The 17,561-nt window shown below is 34.7% G+C and overlaps 1 protein-coding gene across 1 annotated transcript in view; it reads left to right on the top strand.

The window, feature by feature from the left end:
- The first annotated feature begins 7,522 nt into the window (after positions 1 to 7,522).
- SEMA3A (semaphorin 3A) overlaps positions 7,523 to 17,561 on the top strand; it is a 296,356-nt gene continuing 286,317 nt past the window's right edge. The window contains exon 1 of the mRNA XM_044677729.1: positions 7,523 to 7,634. Coding sequence (XP_044533664.1) covers positions 7,523 to 7,634 — 112 coding nt within the window. The remainder of the gene's footprint in view (positions 7,635 to 17,561) is intronic.

The raw sequence follows: 17,561 nt of genomic DNA, 5'->3' as shown, positions 1-17,561 counted from the left end.
AACAACCAACCTGCTTTCTTCATTTGTATTCCACAGAGGCCTCATTTTTTCCTCCTCACTGCCTAGTCTCTACTGATCAGTATTAACAATGGGATTTTTGTCTCACTTGAACAAGGTCTTGTTCCATATTATTTGAGGTACAGATAATCTCATAAAAGTAACAGGTATTTTCTAGGTTATATTTTGGAGTCTAATGATTTCAATGATAAAACCACAAACTTCCGGACATTTTATTTTCTTGGCACTCAGTTCCTCGAAGTATCCACAATAATGACAAGGGCTTTAAATAGGGGGAAAGAGAAGGGAAAGAAAGGTCCATCTGCAAAACATTTTGAAATGTTGAAAAACGTGATGGAATTAGGAAGCCGATAGACAAGAGAGTGACTGTGGCAGAAGATAATTTCTTTTTCTAGAACTGGATGTTAGCCAGTGCAATTTGGAACCCAACCATCGTTTTTACTGTCTTGTATCTTTCCTCTCTCTGTCCCTCCCCATCCCATCTTGACCCCCACACTCTCACTCTACTCCAACTTTAGAAATTACTCAAGGTTGAGAAAGCAAGGTTTTAACATAGGGTTTCAGCACTTTCCTCCAAGAATTTTTTTTTCTTTTGCTCATTGGAAATGCTGATACATTTATTTGTTTAACCCATCCTTAAGTTTATACAGCCAAGAATTTGTGACTAATTGGCCCAGTTCTGCTTTAACTTTGCCTTGAGTTAAACATTTCTCGCTCCTCTTCGCTGAGAATACAAGGGGTCTTTCTTCCTCTGAGTCCCTGTTTACCTTAAAGTATTTTGAACAATGATGTCACATGAGAAAACAGGAAAATAACATAAGGAAAGCCTTTCTCAAACTGTTACAAGTTCAGTCCAAAGGAGGGACATGCATGTTTTACTGAAATCTCTATTCATCAGAGGGAGGGGGAGAGAGTTAATGCTTCCTTAGAGATTGAATTCCCTTTGTATCTCGCCAACTCCTCCTCCCAACACACACGCTTTCACATATTGCTGGCACTAAAAGCATTCACAGGGGTCAACTTATTATAAGTTCAACCTTGTTTTCTTAACTATTGCAATTTACCTGCTATCCTGTGGCTTCCTGTATCTTGGTACTTCTCAAATAACTATCATTTTTGGCTTGAAACAATGAAGTACCAACTATTTTAGTGCTTTTTTCCCCCCTCCACTTAACTTTAATCTTCTTAGGTTTTCCAAAGCATGTTTGTACACACCTTTTTCCCTCTAAAACTCCTTTTTCAAAATAATTTGTTATAAGGGATGACTTAAGTGGAGTACAGATAGAAATATAGTCAATACAAAAGCAAGAAATAGCCATATTTATTTTTTTAAAAGTCACATTTCCAGTTCTCTGTATCAGAAAAGCTCTTTCTTCCATACATCATTACTGGGACAAATATTTGACAATGACATTTTCTACATCTTTTTTAATCTGATGCCTTTCTCTTATATTCATACAGTGTTCATCTGAGAAAAAATGTAAGGAAACAAAAATGATAATAACAGATGTTGCAGGTTTAATGTTTGATTTATACATGACTCAACTGAAACACACCTTGGGAAGATTACTGAATTTTTGTTTATTTCTTACTGGGATTATTTTTCTTTATAGTTTTGTTCCTTGGAAGAACTCATTAACTAGCTTACTTTGAAACTTCCAATATGAAGATGCTTCTCGTAATCATTGAGTCAGTTTCTAAGAATGGCATGCCCTTTCGGTTAGAGATCAAGTCTATTAACTAAAACAACAATAACTGGAAGAGGGTCTGGAGAGGGGGTGCAAATATGTTTAAAAGAGCATCTTGAATGTTTTACAAAATTAATCTCTTGAATTACCCAGATACATGCTAACTTCTTAGGCTCTATTTACAATATTTAAAAGTGTTTTTGCCGGAAAAAGATGGAATTTTGAGACTTTTGGACTAAATGTGAATTCAGCAAATAGTAGGTAGTTTATTAGAATTTTCTTTAAAAATTTATTGTTAGCTTTGATCAATTCAGTGTTTTAAAAAATCAATATGAGGGGGCAGCTGGGTAGCTCAGTGGAGTGAGAGTCAGGCCTAGAGACAGGAGGTCCTAGGTTCAAACCCGGCCTCAGCCACTTCCCAGCTGTGTGACCCTGGGCAAGTCACTTGACCCCCCATTGCCCACCCTTACCAATCTTCCACCTATGAGAAAATACACCAAAGTACAAGGGTTTTAAAAAAAAAGATATAAAAAAATCAATATGAAAAACATTTATCGTCAACTAAGCATTGAAACTAATATAAAAATGATATTTATTTTCATTTCCATTAATTTTCTATGAGTGGGCAAAAACATCAGTGAAATGATCAAAAATGTTTCCTGAGTAGCTGTGTGGAATTCTGTATAGACAACTGACCTTGAAAGTGGATCTATGTGGGTTCCAGACATTCCTTTGACACAAAATAGTCTGTGATCTTGAATATGCCATTTATTCTCTCATCTTCCATTTACTCATCTGTAAAGTTGGGATGATAATAAAATAGAGGTTAGATAAGTGGTTGACAGAACCCCAGCTTTTCAATTTAATTCAGTATATCTATTAAATTCCTACCATGATTCCAGGCACAGTGCAAACTGCTGGGGATACAAATAAGAAAAAGAAATACCATCCCTGCCCCTGAAAGAGCTAAAAATCCAATGGGAGGCGACCACTTACAAAAGGTAGCTCAAAAGTGAAGGTTGGCGGAAATCAGAGAAAGATGGTGTGTTTTGTTCAGAAGAGTTCAAACCAAGCAGAGCAGCAGATGGAAAGTAGAGAAGAGGGTTGGAAAATTCAGGCCCTGCATTCTTTAGAGGAAAACTTTGGATGGCATTTAGTGTTCCACCCCTCTCATCATAGGGGTGAGGAAGTTGAGAAAGTTGGTGAGGTGTTAAAGCATACAAGAAATAGCATGATAAGGAGATTTCAAGTGATCACTTTATCCTGGATTTCAAATCCCATGTCATTAAGCTGCTCAGCCTCTGTTTCCTCATCTGTAAAATGCAAGTAATAATAGCAGTTGCCCACAGGTTTACTGTGAGGATCAAATGAAATAACCTAAGTAAAGCACTTTGAAAACTTTAAAGTATTATATAAATACTAGCTATCATCATCATCATCATCATCATCATCATCATCATCATTTAAACTGACAGTGCCCCCTAGGCAACTCTCATGCATCATGAATTGAAGAAGAGCTATAGATCTTTGGTAGAAGAGTTTGTTAGAATAGGAGCCATGAAGAGAAAAGAAAAGAAAAAAGAAAAGAAAAGAAGAGAAAAGAAAACGGAAGAAGAACAATGTATTTTACCTCAAAAAAGTATTTGTTAGAACATAGAATAATTCTGTTTCAGTACCCTTTTAGTTTTAGCCTCTCTCTGTTCTGTATAGGACATTATACCTCTTACTCTAACAACCTGGGACATCATTAATGTGAGCAATTCCTTCCCAGACACACATCATGACTCTTCTATGATTTAGTAGACAGTCTTGGAGAATTGCTATGGCCTGCGAAATTCATCACCATGAGGCCAACCTAATGACAAGCCTCTCTGAACCTAGCTATGCTAGTCCTTGGAGTACAGATGTATAGTCTTCCACGCAGCCTATATTCAAGGCTTTTCTAGTTCGATAGGATCTTTTAACTTTCTATCTAGCAGTGGAAATTGAAAAAGTTCATTTTCTAGAAAATAAGTCACGGTACAGTGAATCATCTTTTTTCAGGACTAGTTTCACCAAAGTAGAAAAATATCTTACTCCATTTCAATTCATATAGGAGAAAAAGGCTGAATATTATTATATCTAAAGCAGAAAAGTCACCATTTTCATCCTGTTTGATACCTAGTAGCATTTAACACTATTCTATGAACTATCCATTTATGAAAGCTTGAGACAATATATAAAATTGAGGTTCAAAGAAAAGATGATAGAAAGTGAAATGGTAATGGTACAGTTAGAAAGATTATTAGTAGATGGTCGATAGAAAAAAGGGAAAGATTCAGAAAAAAGACTTTCAGAAGAAAAAATACTGAAGAGGTAATGACAATTTTGTTATTTTTAATCTTTTAAAAATAAGTAATAACAAATTATTCTTGCCTCTGTCTTCTACTGGCTACATGATTCAGGGCAAGTTATTTCTTATTGCTCTGTGCAACTCCATAAGAATAAAAGTTACAGAAACAAGGCAGACCTGTATTGGGAGACAGTGTTTCCTCATCTAGATGTTCCCTCTATCAATGAAATCATAGATCACCTCTCTATTCTTAACAGTAATATAGATGTATATAATGTATGTATTAACTATATATGCACGTGTGCATATATAATATCAGTTGCTGACGTGATAATTTTTCATTCCAGCATTCCATGAGAGATGTGATCATTTCAACAGTCATTAGAAATGATTATTTGAAACCTTAAAAAAGGTTTATAATTAACCCATTTAATTCTGATACCAAACCTTTTTTTGACTCATTTTAATGGACTTCCCTGATGTCTCCTCCTTATATTGCCTCTGATTTCAGTTGAAGCATCTGAAAAATCCAACTGTTTTCTTTCACTCATGAGGTATCCGTTGTGTACTGGACACAATTTTAGGCACTGGGAGGAATAAAAAAAAAGAATAAAATATTTTCTTTCTCTAAGAAATTTTTTAGCACTTTGACAGTTAACTAGTTTTGTTAGCTGAAAAAAACTATGGAAAAGAAAATATAAAGTTATTCATCATTTTTTTATAACTTCCCTCCCAAAACCTCAAGTTGCTTTAAAATTTGGAACATAAGAACAATTCCTACTGTAAATAAACATGGGGAAGGACTTTCAAAAGTAATATATACATTGGTTATACTAAATTCCAGCCATGAACATTGATTTAGATTATTTGTGCTTAAAAATAAAATAATTTACCACATATTCTTTGGTTCAAAATCCAGTTGGAAGACATTTCTCTCCTATGAAGTCACCTTTTACCTCCTATTATACTAAAGTTTGCAAGAAACCTCTTTTTTGCTAGGAGCACAATAAATGCTTTAAGGTTGACTTTTTGCATAAAAATGAATAAACAAAATAACTGCAAATTGATTTTACTTTGGACAAAATAGAACTTTTCTCCTCTTAAGGATATGTTCAGAATCATAAGCTTCATTTAAACTAGTGCAATTAAAAGGAAATACTACTGAGTTAGGTGCATTCTTAGTGAGGATTTTTAAAACAACTAATTACTTTTGATCTTCAATAGGATAATTCAATAGGGCAATTCTCCAAATAATCCTAAAGTGACATGAATTCCTTTACTGGGAAAGAGTCTATAGTAAGTAATCCTTGGAAAACAGAGGCTTCTCTTGTCATTTTGTACTTTTAATCCACTGCCTGGAGCAGGAAAAGTGCTCAGGATCGCAAGTGTGGGAATCACTAAAACCAACATTATTTAGAGATTATATTGGTTTACTTCTATTCCCTTATCAATAGAGTATCTATATCTGCCAAATGCAGTAAGGTCAGTTTAATGAAATGATGTGAAGAAAAAGGGAGAACACTTTCCATACCCTTCCCCAGACCCATCCCTCACAATAACCCCAAATTCTTGTCCTTTTCCCATTAGTATACTTATATTAAGTAAAGAGAAAACCTAGATGTCTGAACAGTGAGGTTTGATTATAAAAGCACTAAAGTCTTTCAGTGTAAGTGTTGACATGTTTAACTGGAACTCAGGAACAAACAAGAACACAGCAAAATCCCTTTTCCTCCCTTTTGTCAGTGTTAACTTCCTTTTGAACTCAGAAATAAAGTAAACTGCCTGGTAGTGTACAGTGTGAGAGGAGATAGTAGGAGACAAGAAAAAGCGAAGTTGTATAATAGTAATGCCTACTATCTCAAAGTACCTGTGAGATATTTAATAGAGTTTTTTTTTTCCCTTTCCGGAGTGGGGCAGTAATAGAAAAATTAATCTGCTTTCACTGTATACCAGTTTGGAAAATGATGCCATAGTGCTTGAAAATGTACATATGCATACCATAGAAAGTTTGGTAACCTTTCCTTAGCTTAAGAAATGGAGTTCGGGTGGGGGTAGAAGGGGGGGAGGGGAAGGAAATTCTTTTTATTGGTCCTTGACACTCAGCAGGGATTTTCTGAACTTTCTGGTCTTCCTTTACTCTTTGAGATGAGACAAGAAAAAAATGACTTTAGTTAATGAGATACATAGTATTAAAATATTATCCAGAGCATTCCAGAAGCTGGAAAACTGTAGACATTTTTAAATTCTGAGAATCCTTTTGAGAATCCCCTGTTGTAATTTATAATTCCCAGTGGACCTATACTTGTCTTGAACTGATTGTTGAAATAGGCTTTTCTTGGAATTTCTTCACTGAAATTGGGAAGGTGGGGGAGCTGTGAGTGGGAGGGGGGGAGGCGGGATGTTCTTTAACAAGATTTTAAAATCTTCAATGGCAAACTTACATTGATGGAAAGGACTCAGTTGTGTTTTGTTTTCTCTCTCTCTCTCTCTCTCTCTCTCTCTCTCTCTCTCTCTCTCTCTCTCTCTCTCTCTCTCTCTCAGCATACGTCCTAGCAGGATTATACAACAGGAATGGGCTATTATTTATGTAGGTAGCAGAATTCATATTTTTTTAATCAAAATTGCACCCAAAAATGGCTATTAAATAGCCTATGCCTTGGGAAGTAAATTTATAGCTACATGCCTTTCACAAGCACGCTGGAGGTTTATGTTCCCTCCTCTAATCTCTGGTAGATGTTTTTTGCATGTGTTGTGTGACAGCAGGGAAGGGGAGTGGGTTGAGCTTGCCTGTTCTCCCATTGTCAGCTAGTCTAGTGAGTGTTGGGAAAACCTGTCTGTGGGATCTTGTGTCATCTCTCTCCTGCATGTGTACAGAAAAAGTCGGTGTGCTGCTGCTGCTGCTGCTGCTGCTGCCGTTGCTGCTCAGTTTCTCTCTTCGACTCTCTCTCTCTCTCTCTCTCCTGTCTCTCTCCCTCTCCTCTCTCTCTCTCACTCCCTCTCTCTCTCTCTGGCATACTCAGTCTCTCTCACTCTCACTCTGGTCTCTCTTTTCGCTCTCTCAGTCTCTGTTTTCCTTTCATTCTGTTACCAAAGAGCCGAATGAAGCAGAGAGCAGGATTAGCTTCTGCCACCGGCTATCAGAGTAGAGTAGATAAAAGGGACTGCTCCTTAAGCACCACTGCAGCAGCCCTTGTTAATTTTTTTTTCTTTCCACACAACAGTTGTGCCTCATTATCCAGTGCCTGGCTCTTTTTTTTTTTTTTTTTTTTTTTTTTTTTTTTGAGGGTTTGAAGTTTCTCTGCTCCAGTGACTGCTACAGAAGAAGAGATGTTAGAATTGCCATGAGGTCTTGATTGTCTGCATTTATGAATGAAACTGACCCAAATCACCTGTTACCTCCAGTTTCCAGATTGTTTGAACTTCCGTGGCTGCACACTACAGGAGAGAACAGTGAAGCCGCGGAAGGACCTACACTATCTTCAGCATGGGTTGGCTCCGTAGGATTGCCTATCTTTTCTGGGGAGTATTACTAGCAGCAAGAGCGAACTATCAAAATATGAAGAATAATGTGCCAAGACTGAAATTATCCTATAAAGGTAAATCATTTTCTCTTCTCCTTATTTGGTTTCTTCAGATTCTTTATTCTCTTTACAGCTTTCTTCAGAACGTTTAGTTTGTTGACATGTGAAAGCCTGTCTTAATGTATGTATATCGAGAGAGAAAGAGAGATAAAGGAAATGATAGAAACACTTTTTTTTAAAAGCATGCCTCATGCTCAGAGTCTGACAATTTAAATGCAAACAAAGAGCACTTAATCACATTTTCAGGAAAGAATCCTGTGCCTAGAACATGCTTATATAGATAGAGATCTTAAATGATATTTTGCCTTCTCTTATTTTTCTGACTTTATTCCCCTAGAAGATTGTAAAATTGCATGGCAAAACTGGCTTCTCTTCTCCCTAGGTGTGTGGGTTGTACCTATAATACCTGTCATGGCAGATTTGCATTTTCTTACTTTTTAGGCATTAAGTGGTTAATTCTCTGTCATGAATATTCAGTTCGTACAAATCTGACAATCAGATGCTTAACATAAGCAGTAGATGGTGGTTTTGCCAAGAGAATATAAACTGGAGGGAACAGACTAGCTTCTGTAAAGGGTGTTATGATTGTACAAAAGATTGTGTATTTGGCTAATTGATGTACTGCTAAAGCCTTTGAAAGAAAATGCTATTTTCATTTTATGTGTCTTTCAGTAGTAATTAAAGATACATCATCAGCTAGTTACATAGCTAGAAGAACAAGTTTTAATTCATAGGGAATGTATCACACAAGAAATACATTGCAGAATTTTTCAGTAATTACCTTTATGTTACATGTGGACAATTTTAACAGTGAATTTTGTATGGTGGCACATGCTATGATCTCAGTAAATTTTGTAGCCAGATACATCAAATATAGCAGCACAGGTTCAGAATATACATATGCAGCTTAAAAAGAACAGAGAACATTTACACAATTCAAGAATTATTCAAGATGGAGTAGAAGATGAAACTATTTTAGCCCAAGTACTTTATCCTCCTTAAGGTGTTGATTTCTTATGATTCTCAGATTTTCTTAATTGGGGGTGGAGCAATACCCTCTCACAATGTCTTGTGTCAGCCTATAATGTAAAGTAGAGAATGACTGGACATGAATATGTCAGTTTGTCTTTCTACTGTATGCCATTCTCATGCCAACAGAAATATGTTCTTTCATTTTCACATAATGGGAAAAATCTGTCTTTCTGAATGTTGTACTTGTGTGAAAAAAAACTCACAGAGAAGAGTTGTCATTTTCACACTTTAGATTAGAAAATTAAACACCTATTAAACATGTGTTCTTCTTTAATTATTTCAAAGCAAATGTGCATTTTTGAACAACTCTTTTTAAGGGAAAATCCCTTCACAATGATTTTTATGGGTTTAAATGCATTATTAGATATATGTTGAATTGGGAATTTTAAAATAATCATTTAATTAAAGTAAGAGTCATGTAATAAATATATATGCCACTTTCCCTGTTAGGTAAATTGATTTGGATTGATCATATACTGCCTATTAGCTCTTTTTCCCCAAATAGAAATTATTTGACTATCTCTAGTTATTTCTCCAAATATTTGTCATTTTATCATTTGATATTATATAAATATTTGCTTTATCTTTTTACTTTTTACAAGTTGAAATGTGTTATATTGATGAACCACTTTATTCAAGTAGTTCCTTTCCAGGATTAAGTGCTATTTGAGACTTTGACTCAGAGATATACTGTGCTAGAATTTTAGTGTCACCTAGTTCAAAATCATGAGTAGATTCTATGATTGAACACTCTTTATCAAGTTGGCACTTCTGGTTTCAAAATGCATATTTAACAATTTCTTGTGCAAATTGGAAAAGCACAGTAAGTTGTTAACCTCCCTCTAAATTCTTTCAAGAAAAAGAAAGATAACACATTTCCATGGCAATAGATTATCCTCCATTTTACAGGGAACCAATTCCCTCTGTAATAAAAGGCCATCATTAAAGGAGAAGAGCAATTTGGTGTATATGCTTTAAAACTCTCTGAATAAACAGGAAGCACATCTTGATAGAGTGTTTCTATTACTCTTTCATGAAAATCATTTCTCAGTAGTGGAACTAATTTGTATTATCCTACCCACAATTAGAAAAACCACCCTTCAGTTACCTAACAGTTCTATTTATATACCCAGTGCTTGGCAATTTAGTAAAATAAACTGTGAAATGAACAAGAGCAAGAAGAATAAAAGGAATGTGTCTAGCAATTTTTCTTCTGTCATTTTATTGGGCTGTCATTACCTTTTTATTTCAACATGTCCACTTGTTATTTTTCCAAAGCAAACGCCTTATTTCCAATTGTCTGTACTTTTGTTTCCAAAGAATAATTGAAACTTCTGGCTACTTTTTTTCTGGCTAATTAGATGTCAAACATAGTTAAAACATTCAATGCTTGCTCCTAAAAAATATTCCAGTGTGATTCATGAAGGGTTAAATCCCTGCCAACCCTAATTTCCCATGGTCACTTGTTTTCAAAGATTCACTATTAACTCAGTCATTGCTCAGGTTGCCAGGAAGAAGTTTCAGTTAACTACACAGCCTTCTAAAATTTGCTTTCCACTTGTCTTATCACCTGGTCTTGCCACAAATGAAAGGTATTTGACAGGAAAAATGAAGATGGTAAGGTAGGAAAAGAAGGGATTTTGAGTAAATATATGGTAATAGGGGATTCCTTCAGTATCCAGCAGAGGGGGAGGGGACTGAAAAGATGCTTTCAGATGCTTCTGGAGGAGTGATAGATTAGAAAAAAGAGGTTATAATAACTTCTTCCCTCTGAACCAGTCTGACTTAGACTACTTGTGGGAAAAGCACTCTGAGAAGTTTACAAGTGTCAGCAGTCAGAGGCACTTTTCATTCAAGGGATCTCATTCAAAGATTATATCTTGTTTTCCTTAAACATCCTTAATATGGTGAAATATTGAAATGACTTTCTGGAACTAGTATTATACCTTCCTCAAAACTATTTAAATTCCACATCTCTTCTCAAATATTAGAAAGTCATATTTTCCTTCTAGAAAACACAATACAGTGAATACCTAAGAGGCTAAAAGCTAATTAATAGGATGATGAGAAAATGGAACAAAGCTTTAGGTTTAAATATATCACGTTTCTGTCTAATGAACTGTTTCAGATCATTAGTGGAAAGGGGGAGAGAGAGACAGAGACAGAGACAGAGACACAGAGAGACAGAGAGACAGAGAGGCAGAGATGCAGAGAGCCAGTATTCAGTTCTAAATGTGATAGTGATCAAGTGAGACCAAAGTGTAAATCAATGACTGTAACCTTAGCTTCAAAAGTATTTCTTTCTTGGTTAGGAACACTAATAAAGTAAATGGTAGTTTCATTCATGGGGTTTTCTTTTAATGTTTTTATTATGGTATTTTATAATTTTACTAAGCTGACCTCCTTCCCCCTTCCCAAGCCTTTAAAATAAGAGAACATGGTAAATGAAAGTATTTCATATTTGTGTTTGCTAAGTGATATAATCTTGGTTCATAGAAAGTTACTGCAGTAGATTTTTATGAGGAATGTTTTTTCCCCTTTCTCATTGCTCAGTGAAAGTATAATACTTCTGGACAAGTAATTGGAAAAATATTCCACACAGATTCAGTAGTACAACTTCTTGGCTTCCTTTCAGACCTCTAAGACCTTTCTTCTTCCTCCAGAGTTACAATACATGTGAAAGAAACCTTCATGTTAAACATGAATGTTCCCTTGACTTTATGAAAATGGAATCTCCTATTCTACCTGGACATTGATAATTACAACAGTTTAAAACTGAGAGTTGTGACTAATGTGTATGCCTAATCTGACTAATCTATAATCTAGATCCGAGTTGTAGACTGACTTGCAAAGAATTAAAATGAAGATGATAGGTTTCCAAAGAACTTGAAGGCAAGATTTACACGTGAGCCATACAGAGTAATAAGTGACAGAAGCTGAATCTGAGCCCAGGGATTTTGATTCCAAATCCACTGTGCCCTGCTGCTTCATTATCTATATATCTGAAAGAAATCTGATGTTTGAAAATCCTTACATGGATTTTCATATGTAACTTGCCAATGATAAAATTTAAGAAATTAATGTAATTTATAGTAGCAGCCAATGCTTTATGAATTTGGCACCAGACACCATTCCCCTAATATATAAAGTCATGGATTTTCACTTGGTATCATTTCTGTTAAGTGCTGATTAAAATTTTTTAACCTACATTTATGAGGTCATTTCTTTCTTTTAAATGACAGTCAACTTTTATACTTGGTATTCTTTCAGTTTCTAGTTAAAAGCCCTGAAAATTGGGGGGGAAGGGCGCGTATTCATCCACTGAAACACAGTCCTTTCAATACCCCCTCCCATTGCTTTGAAAGAACCTAGCCCAATGATGCTAGTAAAAGTCTAGTCCTTAGCATCTTTGCTTAAAGCCCTCAACCATATTGACATTATGTGGTTTCTGCAGGATAGACTTTGGCAAGTGGGCATGTGATTGAGACCACAGAGTCTTTCCACTTTCCACTTAAGCCACTAACCCACTTGACATTGACTGTTAGTCACTAGAAGCCTAAACCAGATCTGAACTAATGACCCAGAGAAAATATCTACCACCCACACATCCCTCTTCCCCTCACTTCTTTTTGCTTCCCATTCCCACACAGAGGTAATTCATACTCTTCTACCGAGAACTGGATCAGCAAGGTGTGAATTGCCAATACTTAGGTGCTTGGCAGTTTAATAACTGTCCTTCTAAGGGACTTAAACTTGGAACCACTCCTTTGTCTAGTATCCTGGGACCTAGAACTAAAAGCAACTTCAACTGTCATCTGAAAAACAGCTCTTCATTCTACAGACAAAGAAACAAATCCAGAAAGGCTAAACTATTTGCCCCTGGTCACATTGGTTGTTGAGAGGGAAACTAGGACATGAATCCAGGTATTCTGATTCCAGCATTAGAGTTATTTACCCTAAATCATGTGCTACAAAGGTTTTAAAAGGTTAATCATTTCAGTTCTGAGGTCTATTATCATACTTATTATTTAATTAAATCAACAAAGAAAAATGTTATATATTTATTAAGAGGTAAGTAGATGGTGGTGTGAATTAGAACACTCAACTTGGAGTCCTGAAATATTGAGTTCAAATTCTACCTTAGAAACTTACTAGCTATATGATCATGGGAAAGCCTCTTAAATTTTGTCAACTTCAGCTTCTTACCAACAAAATGAGCTAGTAATTCTTCCTACCTTGTGGAGTTATTATAAGGCTAAAATTAATTAATCTTCATAAAGAGTTCTGAAGAACTTGAAGAGATATAGAAATGTTAAATATGATTATTACTGGTAACATTATAAATTAAAATATTTTCTTCATATGTTATACTTACCAATATGATAAAAATGTTTACAAATTATTCCCACAAAATTCAAATGACAATTCCTTAAATGCAAAAGATAAAGTTTTGTTGTTTTTTTTAATCAGCAAAGGTACATTGTATTGTATAGATATACTGAATTTAATAATATTAGGGAAAATTGCCTTTTTATATTTTAATATATATTTTAATTTATTTTTTTTAATTTTTGTGAACTTCAAAGAGAGAATGTGGATTAATTCATGCTTCATGTTTTATTCATATTTTCCTATTTTCAAATTTTCAGATTATAAATCCAAAAAAAGACAAAACCTTCAAACTACCATTCAGACTCTTTGGAAATTACTTATACTCGAAGTAGGTCAAAAGTGATTACATTTGGATCCCTTCAATCCATTTCATATCACACCACAACCAGAAGTACTTTTGAATAGAATAATTATCCAATATTTGACACATTGGAATTTCCTTTTTCAATTGCTATTTCTTTTGCTTATTTTTATAGTTCTCTTCCTTATATTGTCTCTGGTTCTTTCTCTCCTTCATCCCCCTCTTTCCACAAATGTATATACAACTTATACTGATTTTAATATGCATAAAGAAAACATTCACTTAGTATGCATGAATATGTACACATATATGTTGAGTACATGTTAATTTTAGAAATTAGACCTTTATAGAAAAACAAACAGGTCCTTAGTGCCTGGCACAGAAGATGTGCTTAACAAATGTGCATTCCTTCCTTTCTTACAAAATCAACATTTTACAAAAGTCCCTGAATAAGTCAGGCTGTGTGTGTGTGTGTGTGTGTGTGTGTGTGATTATAAGGACATTTATCCTGAGCTTGGGACAATATCAAAGAAAGTTTTTAGGTAGTAGATGAAGATACATACATATATAAAAATACATATATATATTTGTATTGCATATCATATGATTTCATATAAAGACATTAGCTGAAGCTGTAACATAGTAGGCAGGACATATGTGTTTCATGTGATGACTTTCCCCCCTCTAAATGGTCCAAGGTACTAGGCATATGAACTGTAAGATCTGCAGTTCTCTACTTTCACTAATAGGTGGCAGTAGCAATTTGTGACAGCTGTTTCATTAGTTTGGAAATGGTCAAGAAAATAGGATAAATATATACTCAGGACTGTGTAGAGATCCAGCAATGAAAGACAGGATCATTGGCTTGAGTGCAAATTGCTCAAGAATTTGCTTTGTGTTAGTTTTACTACTTTATCATGGTTAAAACCTTACCACACTTCAACTGTGGCTGAAAAAATATGTAGAGCATATAGGAAAACATTTTTACACATATATAATTTCAAAACACTTGATATGCTGAAGTTAAAACGCTTTTGTTTTCACCAGGATTTGTTAAATAGGCTTAACTGGTGTAAGATAATCTTCTTTTTGATACAAAGTTTTACAGTTTATGTGATTACAGATTCGTGCTGTAAAATCAGAAAGTTTTTAGGGAAAATGAAATATATGTTTCAAAAGATTAGCTCCCTATGTTGTTTTTTTCTAACTTATAGTTCCTTTATAATCACTTGCCCTTAATTAAACATATGAGAACATCCACCATCCTGCTTGACACAAATAATTCTGAAAGTTTCCATCCACTCCATCTGACTATTGCCAAGATATAAACATTTGTGTAAACAAGGAATTCTGACACTGTTTCCAAACATTAACAAAGCTGGATTCTGTCAGACCTAGGATAGGAAAATACACAATTTATAATAGAGTGAGGGAAGGAAGGCAACCAAGAAGAAAATCGTGGTGATAAACATAAAGAATGAGTAGGTTTAGGATCATTGCTTGATGTAGAGCTTGGTAAAAATTTTATTTTAAAAATGGAGTATATGTATTTGTGCACATATGCATGCACCCATACATGTAGTCATAAGTTATATATTTATAGGAAATATACAAATATATTTCACACAATATATACATATTCTTTTTATATACTTGTGGTAAATTACAGGTCAAAACATTTTGGTCAGTCCCTTTTTTGTATTGATAATTTCGATCATACATGTTCTTAAATGTAGATGGACGGATACTTCTAATTCTCCACTGCTTGTAAGATATAGGCCATAGAAAAGGAGAGGATAAGACCCTGTAATAACATCATGTATTAGAGCCATTAGCTAAAATTATAATCATTCCAACTCTCCATCAGGAAAGTAATTCATATTTTCAGGAGTTTCAGATTTTCAGGATTTTAATTAAAATTTTATATCCATGAAGTTCTACTTATTTGGTGCAAAAATTCAGACACAGCCACAAAAGGTGTTACCATACTCCTTATGTTGTTTTTAATTACACTGAGTACATAGCTATATGAAGCATTTAATAAAAGCTCAAATTAAAAATAAATACATTCTAGAGGTGCAGCTAGGTGGCTCAGTGGATTGAGAAGTCCTGCCTTCAAATCTGCCCTCAGATACTTCCTAGTTTTGTGACTCTGGACAAATCACTTAATCCCCATTAGCTAGTCCTTACCACTCTTCTGCCATGGAAGTAATACAAGGTATGTGCCATGGTCCATTGGTAGAGAAGGTGAGTCCATTTCTTACCTTCCATACTAGAAGAGAATCATTTTTGTGTCCTCAGATGGAAAGCTCTGGGGGTTGTACAGAGTAGTGTTGGTGACCCTAATCATGAGGATCCTCTGGAGTTAAGTCTGTATCAAGTTTGAGGGGAAAGCCCCTGTATTCCGGGAAGCATTTTTGGATGAAACCAAATTTCTTGGAGAAAGGAGATGCATGGAGGCGTTCTAACTCATTCCTAAAAATGTATTTTTTCCCTTCTGGCACCTACAGAACCATAGAAAGCAGGTAGAAGAATTATTTCTCCATAATTGTGAACAATCTTCATCTTTTTTATTCTGTGCTGTCTTTAAAAAAAAAAACAAGGACAGATGGGAGGATTGTGCTAAATCCAAAGAGTGTATTAATGATGTTTTGAACATCCGAGTATTGAAACAACTTTAGTTTATTCATTCAATCAACAAACATTTTTAGCCACTTATTCTGTATGCTAAATTCTGGGGCATATATACAAATGAATATGATGTAGCTCCTGTCCTTACATTTACAGTGTTTGTAATGAAACGTAGTTCCCTATATCTGAATGCTTATTAGATGATAAAGTCCTGTAAAGTAATTCTTAATATTATAACTAGACATGTTCATTTCAGTGTGTGAGCAAATATAGTATGTCCAACCACAGTATTTCTGCGCTCTTTTTAAATATATTGTGGCTCTTTATAGTGAAATATTGGCCATGAATGATAAAAGAAGCAATCAACTCTTACACATCAATTACAATTATAGTGATTAATAATTAGACTATGACTGTATTTTGTTTAAATTTTTGAGAAAGGGGTTCTGATTACAACCAGGCAAGATTTCTGATCCACAGAAGAGAATTGACAGACCAATAGCTTCTATCATCTGTTACAGGACATTTTATTCCTATCATACAATTATATACCTTTTGGTAAAGTTATAATTTGACAGTGTGCTCCCAACATAAAAGAATTTTGACCATGATAAAGGGCGATATGGAAGGGGATTCTCCTGACACATAGCTGTGAGTCTTTTAAAGTTGAATGTCAACATTGCAACTGAGGCAAACCATTGCCTACTTCCTCCTTAATACATGTTTTGATTAGTGAAATAATATGTTTTCATCAACTGCACTTTGTCACTAGATTTATATTTTAGATAACATTAATTTAACATATATGTATGTATGTTTGTGCACACATATACTTATAGTATTCAAAATACTTGTTGAATTATTTTTAAAGGTTTCTCATTGTTAATTTCTTTGGGGGTAATTGTTTGGAAGGGTTCATTTATTCTCATCTTTAGACATTTTCCCCCAGTTTATGAGCTCAAACTTTGCAATAGAAGTTCCAGTAATTCAGAAGACACTATGACATTTAAAATATTATCTGAATTAATGGGAATATTTTCTTGATGTACGATCAGTCCAAAATAAACTAAACTATCCACTTAAAATAGTGTTCAAACGATCCAAATGCAGATAAATCCCTGTAATCTCAGACAATAATATTGGACTTTGAAATTTTAAAGGTAAAGAGGATTAGCTTTGTTGAATCAGTCCTTTCACATGCCGAGAAATGGATTTAGTATAGCAGTATTTCATGTCATTGTGGAAAACAGAAAACAATATGTTTCTTTCATCATGCTGCACATGTTAAACTTTTAATGATTATATATGAATCAAGACAAATTAATACATTAGGTTATGGAATATTTGTTGAGTCTCTCCTGTATGAAGAGTTTACTGCTGGGGGAAAAACCATTTACAGAGCTAAATAACAATAAAATATCCGAATGACCTTTTGAGAGCAATAGAAGAGAAGTCATTGAGCAGCTTATAATTACAGGCAACACATACTATATGAGTGGGAGGGAGGGAGAGAGAGAGACAGACAGACAGACAGACAGACAGAGACAGAGACAGAAACAGAGAGACAGAGAGAGACAGACACAGGA

Source organism: Gracilinanus agilis, chromosome 5 (assembly GCF_016433145.1).
Source record: "Gracilinanus agilis isolate LMUSP501 chromosome 5, AgileGrace, whole genome shotgun sequence".
Classification (NCBI taxonomy): Eukaryota; Metazoa; Chordata; class Mammalia; order Didelphimorphia; family Didelphidae; genus Gracilinanus; species Gracilinanus agilis.
The sequence above is the reverse complement of the archived record's forward strand: the minus strand, read 5'-3'. Positions and strand labels throughout refer to the sequence as shown.